Genomic DNA, 15,307 nt, shown 5'->3' with positions numbered 1-15,307 from the left:
TTAAGGGGAAGAAAGCTGAGATAACATTTCCCCCCTCTCATGAACCAAATGAATTGTGTGAAAGAGTGGGAATCTCCAGACAAGAAACTGCAGTTTCCCAAAAGAATTCTCATGGCGTATCCTTCCCCTGCTAGGGCCAGGATACGATGGGAATCCTCCCCTAGGGTGGACAAAGCGTTGACACGTTTACCCAAAAGGTAGCGCTGACATACCAAGATACAGCTACCCTCAGGGATCCTGCAGATAGCATGCAGAAAAGTACTTTGAAGTCCATTTACACACATTCTGGTACACTACTCAGACCGGCGATTGTGTCGGCAGGGGTTTATAGCGCTGTAGCAGCGTTGACAGATACCTTATCAGCGGAGATTGAAACCCTAGATAAGTATATGTTATTGACCCTAGGATATATAAAAGATGCTGTCTTATATATAAGACATTCTCAAAGAGACATTGGTCTACTGGGTTCTAGAGTCAACGCTATGTCGATTTCTGCTAGACGTGTCCTGTGGAACCATGCAATGGACAGGTGATGCCGACTAAAAGAGGCATATGGAGGTTTTACTTTACAAGGGTGAGGAATTGTGTGGAGAAGGGCTCTCGGACCTGGTCTCCACAGCTATATCTGGTAAATCTGATCTTTTGCCTTATATTCCCTCACAGCCTAAGAAAGCACGACATTATCAAATGCAGTCCTTTCGGTCGCAGAAAAACAAAGTACGAGGAGCGTTCTTTCTTACCAAAGGTAAGGGCGCAGGGCACAGCTAGTTCCCAGGAACAGAAGTCCTTCCCGGCCTCTACTAAATCCACCGCATGACGCTGGGGCTCCGCTAAGGGAGTCCGCCCCAGTGGGAGCACGTCTTCGACTCTTCAGCCACATCTGAGTTCACTCACAGGTGGATCCCTGGGCAATAGAAATTGTTTCTCAGGGTTACAAGCTGGAATTCGAAGAGGTGCCTCCTCGCCGGTTTTCCTTATCGGCCCTACCGGCTTCTCCCCCAGAAAGGGAGATAATATTAAATACAATTCACACATTGTATCTCCAACAGGTGGTGCTCAAGGATCCCCTCCTTCAACAAGGAAGGGGATATTACTCAACCTTGTCTGTAGTCGCGAAACCGGACGGTTCGGTCAGACCTATTTTAAAATTAAAATCTCTGAACCTATACTTGAAAAGGTTCAAATTCAAGGTGGAATCGCTCAGAGCGATCATCGCCAGCCTGGAAGGGGGGGATTTTATGGTGTATCTAGACATAAAGGCTGCATACCTTCATGTTCCCATTTATCCACCCCATCAGGCGTACCTGAGAATTACGGTACAGTATTGTCATTACCAATTTCAGGGTAATTGGCGGAAATGATGGTGCTCCTACGCAAGCAAGGAGTCACAATTATCCCATACTTGGACGATCTCCTAATAAGGGCGAGATCAAAAGAGCAGTTGTTGAACAGCGTGTCACTTTCGCTGAAGGTGTCACAGCAACTCAGCTGGATTCTCAATTTCCCGAGGTCACAGTTGGTTCCTATGACTCGTCTGCCCTTCTTGGGTATGATTCTGAATACGGACCAGAAATGGGTTTATCTTCCGATAGAGAAGGCCCAGGAACTAATGACTCTGGTAAAAAACCTATTAAAGCCAAAACAGGTGTCAGTGCATCACTGCACTCGGGTCCTGGGAAAGATGGTGGCATCTTACGGGGCCATTCCATTTGGCAGGTTCCATGCGAGAACTTTCCAATGGGATCTACGGAACAAGTGGTCCGGATCACATCTACAGATGCATCAGTTAATCACCCTGTCCCCTAGGGCCAGGGTGTCTCTCCTATGGTGGCTGCAGAGTGCTCACCTTCTGCAGGGTCGCAGGTTCGCCATCCAGGACTGGATTCTGGTAGCCACGGACGCGAGCCTCCGAGGTGGGGGAGCAGGCACACAGGGAAGAAACTTCAAAGGTCTTTGGGTCAAGTAAAAAAACTTGTATTCAAATCAACATCCTGGAGCTGAGGGCCATATACAACACCCTTCGGCAAGCGGAAACATTGCTTCGCGACCTACCGGTTCTGATCCAGTCAGACAATATCACCGCAGTGGCTCATGTAAACCGCCAAGGCGGCACAAAGAGCAGAGTGGAAATGGCAGAAGCCACCAGGATTCTCCGCTGGGCGGAAAATCATGTAAGCGCATTTTCAGCAGTTCATTCCGGGAGTGGACAACTGAGAAGCAGACTTCCTCAGCAAACACGACCTGCATCCAAGAGAGGACTTCTTTAGGAAGCCTTTGCACAGATTGCAAGTCAGTGGGAACTGCCACAGATAGACATGATGGCGTCCCGCCTCAACAAGAAGCTACAGAGGTTATTGCACCAGGTCAAGAGACCCTCAGGCAGTAGCTGTAGATGCCCTAGTGACACCGTGGGTGTTCCAGTCGGTCTATGTATTTCCCCCTCTTCCTCTCATACCCAAGGTGTTGAGAATGGTAGGAGGGAGAGGAATGAGAACAATCCTCATTGTTCCAGATTGGCCACGAAGGACCTGGTATCTGGATCTGCAGGAAATGCTCACATAAGATCAGTGGCTTCTTCCTCTAAGACGGGACCGGTTGCAACAGGGGCTATGTCTATTCCAAGACTTACCGCGGCTGCATTGGACGGCATGTCGGTTGAACGCCGGATCCCAGCGGATAAGGGTATTCCGGATGAGGTCATTCCTACGCTAATAAAGGCTAGGAAGGACATGACATCTAAACTAGAGATGAGCGCCTGAAATTTTTCGGGTTTTGTGTTTTGGTTTTGGGTTCGGTTCCGCGGCCGTGTTTTGGGTTCGAACGCGTTTTGGCAAAACCTCACCGAATTATTTTTGTCGGATTCGGGTGTGTTTTGGATTCGGGTGTTTTTTTCCAAAAACACTAAAAAACAGCTTAAATCATAGAATTTGGGGGTCATTTTGATCCCAAAGTATTATTAACCTCAAAAACCATAATTTACACTCATTTTCAGTCTATTCTGAATACCTCACACCTCACAATATTATTTTTAGTCCTAAAATTTGCACCGAGGTCGCTGTGTGAGTAAGATAAGCGACCCTAGTGGCCGACACAAACACCGGGCCCATCTAGGAGTGGCACTGCAGTGTCACGCAGGATGTCCCTTCCAAAAAACCCTCCCCAAACAGCACATGACGCAAAGAAAAAAAGAGGCGCAATGAGGTAGCTGTGTGAGTAAGATTAGCGACCCTAGTGGCCGACACAAACACCGGGCCCATCTAGGAGTGTCACTGCAGTGTCACGCAGGATGGCCCTTCCAAAAAACCCTCCCCAAACAGCACATGACGCAAAGAAAAAAAGAGGCGCAATGAGGTAGCTGACTGTGTGAGTAAGATTAGCGACCCTAGTGGCCGACACAAACACCGGGCCCATCTAGGAGTGGCACTGCAGTGTCACGCAGGATGTCCCTTCCAAAAAACCCTCCCCAAACAGCACATGACGCAAAGAAAAAAAGAGGCGCAATGAGGTAGCTGTGTGAGTAAGATTAGCGACCCTAGTGGCCGACACAAACACCGGGCCCATCTAGGAGTGGCACTGCAGTGTCACGCAGGATGTCCCTTCCAAAAAACCCTCCCCAAACAGCACATGACGCAAAGAAAAAAAGAGGCGCAATGAGGTAGCTGACTGTGTGAGTAAGATTAGCGACCCTAGTGGCCGACACAAACACCGGGCCCATTTAGGAGTGGCACTGCAGTGTCACGCAGGATGGCCCTTCCAAAAAACCCTCCCCAATCAGCACATGATGCAAAGAAAAAGAAAAGAAAAAAGAGGTGCAAGATGGAATTATCCTTGGGCCCTCCCACCCACCCTTATGTTGTATAAACAAAACAGGACATGCACACTTTAACCAACCCATCATTTCAGTGACAGGGTCTGCCACACGACTGTGACTGATATGACGGGTTGGTTTGGACCCCCCCCAAAAAAGAAGCAATTAATCTCTCCTTGCACAAACTGGCTCTACAGAGGCAAGATGTCCACCTCATCTTCACCCTCCGATATATCACCGTGTACATCCCCCTCCTCACAGATTATCAATTCGTCCCCACTGGAATCCACCATCTCAGCTCCCTGTGTACTTTGTGGAGGCAATTGCTGCTGGTCAATGTCTCCGCGGAGGAATTGATTATAATTCATTTTAATGAACATCATCTTCTCCACATTTTCTGGATGTAACCTCGTACGCCGATTGCTGACAAGGTGAGCGGCGGCACTAAACACTCTTTCGGAGTACACACTTGTGGGAGGGCAACTTAGGTAGAATAAAGCCAGTTTGTGCAAGGGCCTCCAAATTGCCTCTTTTTCCTGCCAGTATAAGTACGGACTGTGTGACGTGCCTACTTGGATGCGGTCACTCATATAATCCTCCACCATTCTATCAATGTTGAGAGAATCATATGCAGTGACAGTAGACGACATGTCCGTAATCGTTGTCAGGTCCTTCAGTCCGGACCAGATGTCCGCATCAGCAGTCGCTCCAGACTGCCCTGCATCACCGCCAGCGGGTGGGCTCGGAATTCTGAGCCTTTTCCTCGCACCCCCAGTTGCGGGAGAATGTGAAGGAGGAGATGTTGACAGGTCGCGTTCCGCTTGACTTGACAATTTTGTCACCAGCAGGTCTTTCAACCCCAGCAGACCTGTGTCTGCCGGAAAGAGAGATCCAAGGTAGGCTTTAAATCTAGGATCGAGCACGGTGGCCAAAATGTAGTGCTCTGATTTCAACAGATTGACCACCCGTGAATCCTTGTTAAGCGAATTAAGGGCTGCATCCACAAGTCCCACATGCCTAGCGGAATCGCTCCCTTTTAGCTCCTTCTTCAATGCCTCCAGCTTCTTCTGCAAAAGCCTGATGAGGGGAATGACCTGACTCAGGCTGGCAGTGTCTGAACTGACTTCACGTGTGGCAAGTTCAAAGGGCATCAGAACCTTGCACAACGTTGAAATCATTCTCCACTGCACTTGAGACAGGTGCATTCCATCTCCTATATCGTGCTCAATTGTATAGGCTTGAATGGCCTTTTGCTGCTCCTCCAACCTCTGAAGCATATAGAGGGTTGAATTCCACCTCGTTACCACTTCTTGCTTCAGATGATGGCAGGGCAGGTTCAGTAGTTTTTGGTGGTGCTCCAGTCTTCTGTACGTGGTGCCTGTACGCCGAAAGTGTCCCGCAATTTTTCTGGCCACCGACAGCATCTCTTGCACGCCCCTGTCGTTTTTAAAAAAATTCTGCACCACCAAATTCAAGGTATGTGCAAAACATGGGACGTGCTGGAATTTGCCCATATTTAATGCACACACAATATTGCTGGCGTTGTCCGATGCCACAAATCCACAGGAGAGTCCAATTGGGGTAAGCCATTCCGCGATGATCTTCCTCAGTTGCCGTAAGAGGTTTTCAGCTGTGTGCGTATTCTGGAAAGCGGTGATACAAAGCGTAGCCTGCCTAGGAAAGAGTTGGCGTTTGCGAGATGCTGCTACTGGTGCCGCCGCTGCTGTTCTTGCGGCGGGAGTCCATACATCTACCCAGTGGGCTGTCACAGTCATATAGTCCTGACCCTGCCCTGCTCCACTTGTCCACATGTCCGTGGTTAAGTGGACATTGGGTACAACTGCATTTTTTAGGAGACTGGTGAGTCTTTTTCTGACGTCCGTGTACATTCTCGGTATCGCCTGCCTAGAGAAGTGGAACCTAGATGGTATTTGGTAACGGGGGCACACTGCCTCAATAAATTGTCTAGTTCCCTGTGAACTAACGGCGGATACCGGACGCACGTCTAACACCAACATAGTTGTCAAGGACTCAGTTATCCGCTTTGCAGTAGGATGACTGCTGTGATATTTAATCTTCCTCGCAAAGGACTGTTGAACAGTCAATTGCTTACTGGAAGTAGTACAAGTGGGCTTACGACTTCCCCTCTGGGATGACCATCGACTCCCAGCGGCAACAACAGCAGCGCCAGCAGCAGTAGGCGTTACACGCAAGGATGCATCGGAGGAATCCCAGGCAGGAGAGGACTCGTCAGACTTGCCAGTGACATGGCCTGCAGGACTATTGGCATTCCTGGGGAAGGAGGAAATTGACACTGAGGGAGTTGGTGGGGTGGTTTGCGTGAGCTTGGTTACAAGAGGAAGGGATTTACTGGTCAGTGGACTGCTTCCGCTGTCACCCAAAGTTTTTGAACTTGTCACTGACTTATTATGAATGCGCTGCAGGTGACGTATAAGGGAGGATGTTCCGAGGTGGTTAACGTCCTTACCCCTACTTATTACAGCTTGACAAAGGGAACACACGGCTTGACACCTGTTGTCCGCATTTCTGGTGAAATACCTCCACACCGAAGAGCTGATTTTTTTGGTATTTTCACCTGGCATGTCAACGGCCATATTCCTCCCACGGACAACAGGTGTCTCCCCGGGTGCCTGACTTAAACAAACCACCTCACCATCAGAATCCTCCTGGTCAATTTCCTCCCCAGCGCCAGCAACACCCATATCCTCCTCATCCTGGTGTACTTCAACACTGACATCTTCAATCTGACTATCAGGAACTGGACTGCGGGTGCTCCTTCCAGCACTTGCAGGGGGCGTGCAAATGGTGGAAGGCGCATGCTCTTCACGTCCAGTGTTGGGAAGGTCAGGCATCGCAACCGACACAATTGGACTCTCCTTGTGGATTTGGGATTTCAAAGAACGCACAGTTCTTTGCGGTGCTTTTGCCAGCTTGAGTCTTTTCAGTTTTCTAGCGAGAGGCTGAGTGCTTCCATCCTCATGTGAAGCTGAACCACTAGCCATGAACATAGGCCAGGGCCTCAGCCGTTCCTTGCCACTCCGTGTGGTAAATGGCATATTGGCAAGTTTACGCTTCTCCGACGACAATTTTATTTTAGGTTTTGGAGTCCTTTTTTTACTGATATTTGGTGTTTTGGTTTTGACATGCTCTGTACTATGCCATTGGGCATCGGCCTTGGCAGACGACGTTGCTGGCATTTCATCGTCTCGGCCATGACTAGTGGCAGCAGCTTCAGCACGAGGTGGAAGTGGATCTTGATCTTTCCCTAATTTTGGAACCTCAACATTTTTGTTCTCCATATTTTAATAGGCACAACTAAAAGGCACCTCAGGTAAACAATGCAGATGGATGGATTGGATACTAGTATACAATTATGGACGGGCTGCCGAGTGCCGACACAGAGGTAGCCACAGCCGTGAACTACCGCACTGTACTGTGTCTGCTGCTAATATATAGACTGGTTGATAAAGAGATAGTATACTCGTAACTAGTATGTATGTATGTATAAAGAAAGAAAAAAAAACCACGGTTAGGTGGTATATACAATTATGGACGGGCTGCCGAGTGCCGACACAGAGGTAGCCACAGCCGTGAACTACCGCACTGTACTGTGTCTGCTGCTAATATATAGACTGGTTGATAAAGAGATAGTATACTCGTAACTAGTATGTATGTATAAAGAAAGAAAAAAAAACCACGGTTAGGTCACTGGTATATACAATTATGGACGGGCTGCCGAGTGCCGACACAGAGGTAGCCACAGCCGTGAACTACCGCACTGTACACTGGTTGATAAAGAGATAGTAGTATACTCGTAACAACTAGTATGACGACGGTATAAAGAATGAAAAAAAAAACACGGTTAGGTGGTATATAATACAATTATGGTTGGACGGACTGCCTGCCGAGTGCCGACACAGAGGTAGCCACAGCCGTGAACTACCGCACTGTACACTGGTTGATAAAGAGATAGTAGTATACTCGTAACAACTAGTACGACGATGGTATAAAGAACGAAAAAAAAACCACGGTTAGGTGGTATATATTATAATACAATTATGGATGGACGGACTGCCTGCCGAGTTCCGACACAGAGGTAGCCACAGCCGTGAACTACCGCACTGTACACTGGTTGATAAAGAGATAGTAGTATACTCGTAACAACTAGTATGACTATGACGACGGTATAAAGAAAGAAAAAAAAAAACCACGGTTAGGTGGTATATAATACAATTATGGATGGACGGACTGCCTGCCGAGTGCCGACACAGAGGTAGCCACAGCCGTGAACTACCGCACTGTACTGTGTCTGCTGCTAATATAGACTGGTTGATAAAGAGATAGTATACAATACTACTAATATACTGGTGGTCAGGCACTGGTCACCACTAGTCACACTGGCAGTGGCACTCCTGCAGCAAAAGTGTGCACTGTTTTAATTTTAATATAATATTATTTATCATGTACTCCTGGCTCCTGCTATAACAACCTGCAGTGCTCCCCAGTCTCCCCCACAATTATAAGCTTTATATACAATACATTGATGTGCAGCACACTGGGCTGAGCAGTGCACACAGACTGAGTCACTGTGTGACTGTGTATCGTTTTTTTCAGGCAGAGAACGGATATATTAAATAAAACAAACAACTGCACTGTCTCTGGTGGTCACTGGTCACTGTGGTCGTCAGTCACTAAACTCTGTCTGCACTCTGCACTCTCTTCTAATCTACAGTATCACAGCAATCTCTCTCTCTCTCTCTCTTCTAAATCTAATCTAAATGGAGAGGACGCCAGCCACGTCCTCTCCCTATCAATCTCAATGCACGTGTGAAAATGGCGGCGACGCGCGGCTCCTTATATAGAATCCGAGTCTCGCGAGAATCCGACAGCGTCATGATGACGTTCGGGCGCGCTCGGGTTAACCGAGCAAGGCGGGAAGATCCGAGTCGCTCGGACCCGTGAAAAAAAAAGTGAAGTTCGTGCGGGTTCGGATTCAAAGAAACCGAACCCGCTCATCTCTAATCTAAACATTATCACCGTATATGGCGAAAATATGTTTCTTGGTGTGAGGCCAGGAATGCTCCTACGGAAGAATTCCATCTGGGCGTTTCCTTCACTTCCTGCAAACTGGAGTGAATTTCGGCCTAAAATTAGGATCTATTAAGGTTCAGATTTCGGCCTTATCCATTTTCTTTCAAAAGGAATTGGCCTCTCTCCCTAAAGTACAAACGTTTGTGAAGGGAGTACTGCATATTCAGCCTCCTTTTGTACCTCCGGTGACGCCTTGGGACCTTAACGTGGTGTTAAGTTTCATTAAGTCACACTGGTTTGAACCACTTAAAACGGTGGAGTTGAAAAATCTCACTTGGAAGGTGGTCATGTTATTAGCCTTGGCTTCGGCTAGGCGAGTGTCGGAATTAGCGGCTTTATCACATAAAAGCCCCTATCTGGTTTTCCATATGGATAGAGCGGAATTGCGGACCTGTCCTCAATTCCTGCCAAAAAGGGGTTTCATCCTTTCATATGAACTATTGTGGTGCCTGTGGCTACGCGTGACTTGGAGGATCCCGAGTCCCTTGATGTGGTCAGGGCTTTGAAAATTTACGTGGCCAGATCGGCTACAGTCCGAAAAACAGAAGCACTGTTTGTCATGTATGCAACCAACAGGATTGGTGCACCTGCTTCAAAGTAGACTATTGCTCGCTGGATCTGTAACGCGATTCAGCAAGCGCATTCTATGGCGGGATTGCCGTTACCTAAATCGGTCAAGGCCCATTCCACTAGGAAGGTGGGCTCTTCTTAGGTGGCTGCCAGAGGGGTCTCGGCACTACAGCTGTGCCGAGCTACTACTTTGTCGGGTTCAAACTCCTTTGCAAAGTTTTATAAGTTTGATACCCTGGCTGAGGAGGACCTCCTGTTTGCTCAATCGGTGCTGCAGAGTCATCTGCACTCCCCAGCATCCTCTAGGACGTAAGAGAAAATAAGATTTTAAACCTACCCGTAAATCTTTTTCTCGTAGTCCGCAGAGGATGCTGGGCGCCCGTCCCAAGTGCGGACTACTTCTGCAAGACTTATTGCATAGTTATTGCTTAAATAAGGGTTATGTTATAGTCTCATCGGTCTTGGACTGATGCTATGTCGTTTTCATACTGTTAAGTGGATAGTATATCACAAGTTATACGGTGTGGCTGGTATGAATCTTGCCCTTGGATTAACAAAAATCCTTTCCTCGAACTGTCCGTCTCCTCTGGGCACAGTTTCTCTAACTGAGGAGGGGAGGAGCCAGTGCACACCAGATCTAAAGTCTTTCTTAAAGTGCCCATGTATGGTCCTTACGGAGTCCCCAGCATCCTCTACGGACTACGAGAAAAATATTTACCGGTAGGTTTAAAATCTTATTTTAAGGGCTGGTATCCAATGGAGTACATCCGGGATTAAGCCTGTTTGTTCTGTTTAATTTACTGTACATGTAGTCAGCGAACATATTTATGTCTTTTGCAGATCTTACAACGATTTTAACAGGGTGAATATTGATTTAGGGAAAATAGAGGAATGAACTGAACTGTAGATTCATACATTTATTCTAGATGTAAAATAATAAGTGGGAACCCAACAATCTAAAAGCAGGCTTCAAAATGATCACGTAGGGGGCAATTCAATTGTTTGTGCTTCCAGTCCCAGAGGCTGCTCTTATCTGTTCACACCCTCCTGTTGTATGGCAAAAATCTATGTAAAGTAGGGCTTTGGGGCTAAGCGTGATTGCCTGCACCAGAAGCAACTAATCCCATGCGTTTGTGTGCGAGAATGTGGCTGTCGCATTAAACCATTGACTCACCTCTGTAATGTCTGCAACAATAGGGACTCTTGGGTTAGACAGTTCATTCCTTCATTGTGTGTGGATATGCTAAGGAGAGACATCTCCGGGACAACATTGCACACTTATAGAGGTTCACAGTAAAAGGAGTAATGTTGCACTGCCATATTTCTATGTGGTGTGCGCACTATGTAGGCGCCACATATCACATACCTTGTATGTGTTACCTTGCCTGACGAATTGCCTTGTTTGGGTCAACATTTTACATGATATGAAGGTAAGGTAAGCGACGGCAATATCCAATAGAATACTCTGTATTATTGGAGGTGATAGCCGGAGTTTACACTGCTATTTTATAGGTCACTATAAAGGTCTTGCCTTGAGTATCCTGTTCAGGTCCATCTTTGGGATACATCTCAGAAAAGACATGTGGTGCATAGCAAATTCAGGAAAGACTTCAAGAGTTTGATAAAAAATACAGTTTAGAGGAGGTAAAGAACATTACAGTAATATAACAGAAGCAGTTAGAAGTATTAGTGGAGCGTGAAGTTTTTTTGTCTACAGAAAAAGTGCTAAATCCATGTAATATTTTCCCAGAAGTTTTGATGCAGACTAGTGTAGCGAACACTGTATTGAATGTCCACAGGATTTAAAGCCACAGAGTGAGTAGTTAAAGAAAACTCATGCAGAGGAAAGAAGTGCTGTTTTCCCAAGGAACAAATTAGAGCATTCTAAAGCAGTTTAGAAAATGAACAGGAGGAATTGGGAAATGGTACAATTTTGCCTTGCCACAGTTCTTTATAACAGTTCCCAATATATATTTGGCTTGAGTATGGATCACTTTATATGTCTATAAACATTATATACACAAAGTATCCTTGCCCAACGCACACACTGACGTGACATAGGAGACAGATACATTCATGAGCAACATCACAGCCACTCACTAGAAATATACGTGACACATTCTGGCAATCCATCCACCCCCCTATTAAATGTATGTGCTCAGCTATACACTTGTTACCGTTTTTTATGATTTCCTGGTAACTATTCCTAGGTTTTATCTACAGTGTTTCTGCTTTCTTTGGTATTCAATGCATATTATACTGGATTTATATTATGTTGCACTTTCACTTTGGTGCAGAACAAAAAATGACTTCCCAAACACAACATTGTAGAACATACCATGCAGTGTGTGTGTTTCTTTTTTTCCCAAGGTTGTGACAGTTTTGAGCCGTTCAGTGTTTAATATTTCTTGTCCATCCATATAACAGTGGTGCCATCTACTGGCTGCTTGTATTAGTGCATGTATTGATTACATAATATAATACTCATGGGATTCAGAATGTTTGGCAGTCAGATATGCATCAAGTGCTGTAGACTAAACCTGTTTGAGTCACTCATGCAAGTGCCAGACTCCTACCCTTCCAGATCCAGGAGCTGACAAAGTGGGAGGGCAATACTTTGGCCATCAGTGTGTTTGAAATAGTTGGCTCAAGTAATACAGAATCATTCCCTGATTTCCAGTGCAGTACATTCAGATCAGGCTTTTTAACAATATTAAGGGAAGAAATGTAGTATGAGCTGGCTGGTTTCCTCCTTCCATAGAACATGATAGTCTGACTGTACACTGTTATACAATGTTACATCTCTGGAAAATAAATTTGTTCTCAAACAATCCATATTTATTTATGTAGTGCCTATATAAACCATGTGTGTGCATGTATACACTGTGGCATGTTTCTTTACACCACAAGAATGTTCAGCAATGAGTTCAGGCTCCATCATTTTGACTGTGTGGCTTAACGAAATTTATCATGAAGAGAAACCACAGTTTGCCTGATGGATAGCCGTAGGATTAGTTCTTCATGGTCTCCTCTTTACAGAGTATTTTGTATGGGTCCAGTCTATTTAATGCAGGGATGGGGAACCTTCGGCCCTCCAGCTGTTGTTGAACCATACATACCAGCATGCCTTGCTACAGTTTTGCTATTTGGCCATGCTAAAACTGTTGCAGGGCATGCTGGGATGTGTAGTTCAACAACAGCTGGAGGGCCGAAGGTTCCCCATCCCTGATTTAATGCATTTAATTGCTATGTCCAGGGGCGGATTTAGGGGTGAGGACGCCCCTAGGCACAACCGTAATGGCCGCACCCCGCCTGCCTAATTTTATTAATAATGAATAAAAAAAGCCTCTGACATTTTTATTTATTTATACATATTTACTAAGCGGCACAGCTTACAGGGGCAGTCTGTGCATGTCCTATCCATTTACACTCACTACAGTAGAAATATTTTGCAGTTAGGGGTACTTTTTGGCCTGACATGACCAACACAAGTATCCAAGTGCCGCTCCTAAACAAGTGCTGCCCCTAGGCACGTGCCTCTCCTGCCTAATGGAAAATTCGCTACTGGCTAGGTCAGTATGGAGGTTGGCGGTGACTGGCTTTCTCTGAGTGTCAAGGAATAAAATGAACAACATAAATACTGCTTTGATGTGTTTTAGACCTGATTAACTGGGTACATTATTTTGCTGATGAAGTATTGTTTCATTTCATTTTTTTTTTTATTAGTGTTTGTTCAAGGTTTAATTAAATCGACAAACTATGTTGAACCAATTGTAAAGAACGACTTTACATTGAATGTGAAAATTTAGAACTGGTTATTAATTGCAGCTTTTCTGAGCTTTCCAGTCCATATGATGCTTTATGTCCAGTACTTTGACTTTTCTGATTGAAAGGATTTATTAGAAATAACAATTGTTCTAAATACAATTTCTTTTGATCTCCTAGGAAAGGTGTTTGTGGCCCTCAGATAGCTTGGCGCCACCACAAGGAGCATCAGAGGTATGACTCTTTATGTCTGTTTAACCATGAGCTCAATGTACAATAAAATAATTTGGTCAGGAAATGTATGAGTGTCTACACTTTAAGATCTCTACCAAAACTTTTATTACATGTAGAAAATAACGCAAATTTTCAGATTCTTTTATCAAATATGGATCCTTGCTGTAAGTTGTACACGTTTAGTCACTTTAGGAGCACTGTCCAGTTAGGCCACAAACACTTTGGATTGTGGAAGGAGGGAAGGAGTGCTGTGTAGTGTGATTGTGCACTTAGTAGCTTCATACTAGAGATTTAATTAACCAAAAGTGCAAAAAGTTGGTGGGCTGTAGTGTGTGTGTGTGTGTCTGATTACACTTCAGTATAGCAATATTTTCGGTGTATGGATGGAAGGTAGACAGTCAATAAGTTGAGAGTTTAGGGGAGGTATTCAACTGGTTGAAAAATCCGCACGGACAAAAACCACGTGGATCGGCAGCGTTTTATCGAATTTGCGGGCGTTTTCGACAGTTTATGGGTCTGTTTTCACCCATGCCGATTCGACTAGAAAAAAAAAGGCACAGGTGAAAATGGATTAAAAAACTATCTAAAACGTATGCTATTAAATACACGCGTTGAATTAGTGCCGATTTTCTGGAAAATTTGGCACCAATTGAATATATCCCTTAGTGGTTGACATGGATTTAGACTGACAGGTTAAAAATGTCAACATGCAAATGGTCAACACCAATTAGATTGACACATGGTTCTTCATGTTTTTTATGGTTAGGCCCATTAAGCAAGGGCCGCAAAGCAGGCAGGTGCCAGGCTGGAGCAACGCTGTGCGCTGATGCTGCACCTGTCAAACTGTATGACAGGCAGCGGCACTGGCAGCACGAACTGTGAAACCGGTGGCAGCTCAGGCATGGTTTGGCCGTAGCCACACCTGGACCTCATCTGCTCCTCTTCTGTTTGGTTGGGCCCGGACCACCTGGCTGGGGCTCTGTGCCGGTGGCGTCGCTGTCAGTGCTTCCCTGGTGCTCTCTCTGCAACTCTATGCAGAGAGAGAGCGCTATACTCTATATCTGGCTTGTCCAAACTGCGGCCCTCCAGCTGTTGAGAAACTACACATCCCAGCATGCCCTGACACAGCTTTAGCATTCTCTGACAGCAAAACTGTCAGGGCATGCTGGGATATGTAGTTTCACAACAGCTGGAGGGCCGCAGTTTGGACATACCTGCTCTATATTGTCCATAGAGAAGGTGCTTTGAGCTAAGAGCTGCTAATCAAGTGCACTTTGTTATTTGCTACCAACCCTGGTATACTGATTGAGAGATCAGTCTTAATCGTCCAGGTTTCTGTTACCACCCTGCCAAGGAGTAAAGACATGTCTTGGACAAACAGTCATTAAGTCTGTTAGTCTGTAAAGGGTTATAAGGCCACTTACAATTTGATGTCCAGCCTTGTTCATTGGGAAGTGAAGAACGATTGCCACCCTCCCCAGAAGTGGGCATCTTTGCAGATATACCCAGGAAAATAAGACCATGTGATGCTCCAAAAAATAGCAAAGAATTCATAACTAATACAGCAGCCTACAAGCCTATGTCATCATTATATTAATGACTACTTGCATCTGCCGCTTGGCAGAAATTGTCATAGAACAGGACAATGCCCCTAAGCTCTCCAGTAACTACATGTAAAAGGCTGGAAAATAAAATCAATGTTTCTCTGACGTCCTAGTGGATGCTGGGAACTCCGTAAGGACCATGGGGAATAGCGGGCTCCGAAGGAGGCTGGGCACTCTAGAAAGATCTTAGACTACCTGGTGTGCACTGGCTCCT

General features: G+C 45.7%; 1 protein-coding gene across 8 annotated transcripts in view; it reads left to right on the top strand.

Moving 5' to 3' along the window:
* Window positions 1-15,307, top strand: part of LDLRAD4 (low density lipoprotein receptor class A domain containing 4) — a 969,790-nt gene that overhangs the window by 938,587 nt on the left and 15,896 nt on the right. For all 8 annotated transcript variants that reach the window (XM_063923409.1, XM_063923410.1, XM_063923407.1 and 5 more), the window contains one exon: window positions 13,436-13,489. In XM_063923409.1, coding sequence (XP_063779479.1) covers window positions 13,436-13,489 — 54 coding nt within the window. The remainder of the gene's footprint in view (window positions 1-13,435; window positions 13,490-15,307) is intronic.

Source organism: Pseudophryne corroboree, chromosome 5 (assembly GCF_028390025.1).
Source record: "Pseudophryne corroboree isolate aPseCor3 chromosome 5, aPseCor3.hap2, whole genome shotgun sequence".
NCBI lineage: Eukaryota > Metazoa > Chordata > Amphibia > Anura > Myobatrachidae > Pseudophryne > Pseudophryne corroboree.
The sequence above is the reverse complement of the archived record's forward strand: the minus strand, read 5'-3'. Positions and strand labels throughout refer to the sequence as shown.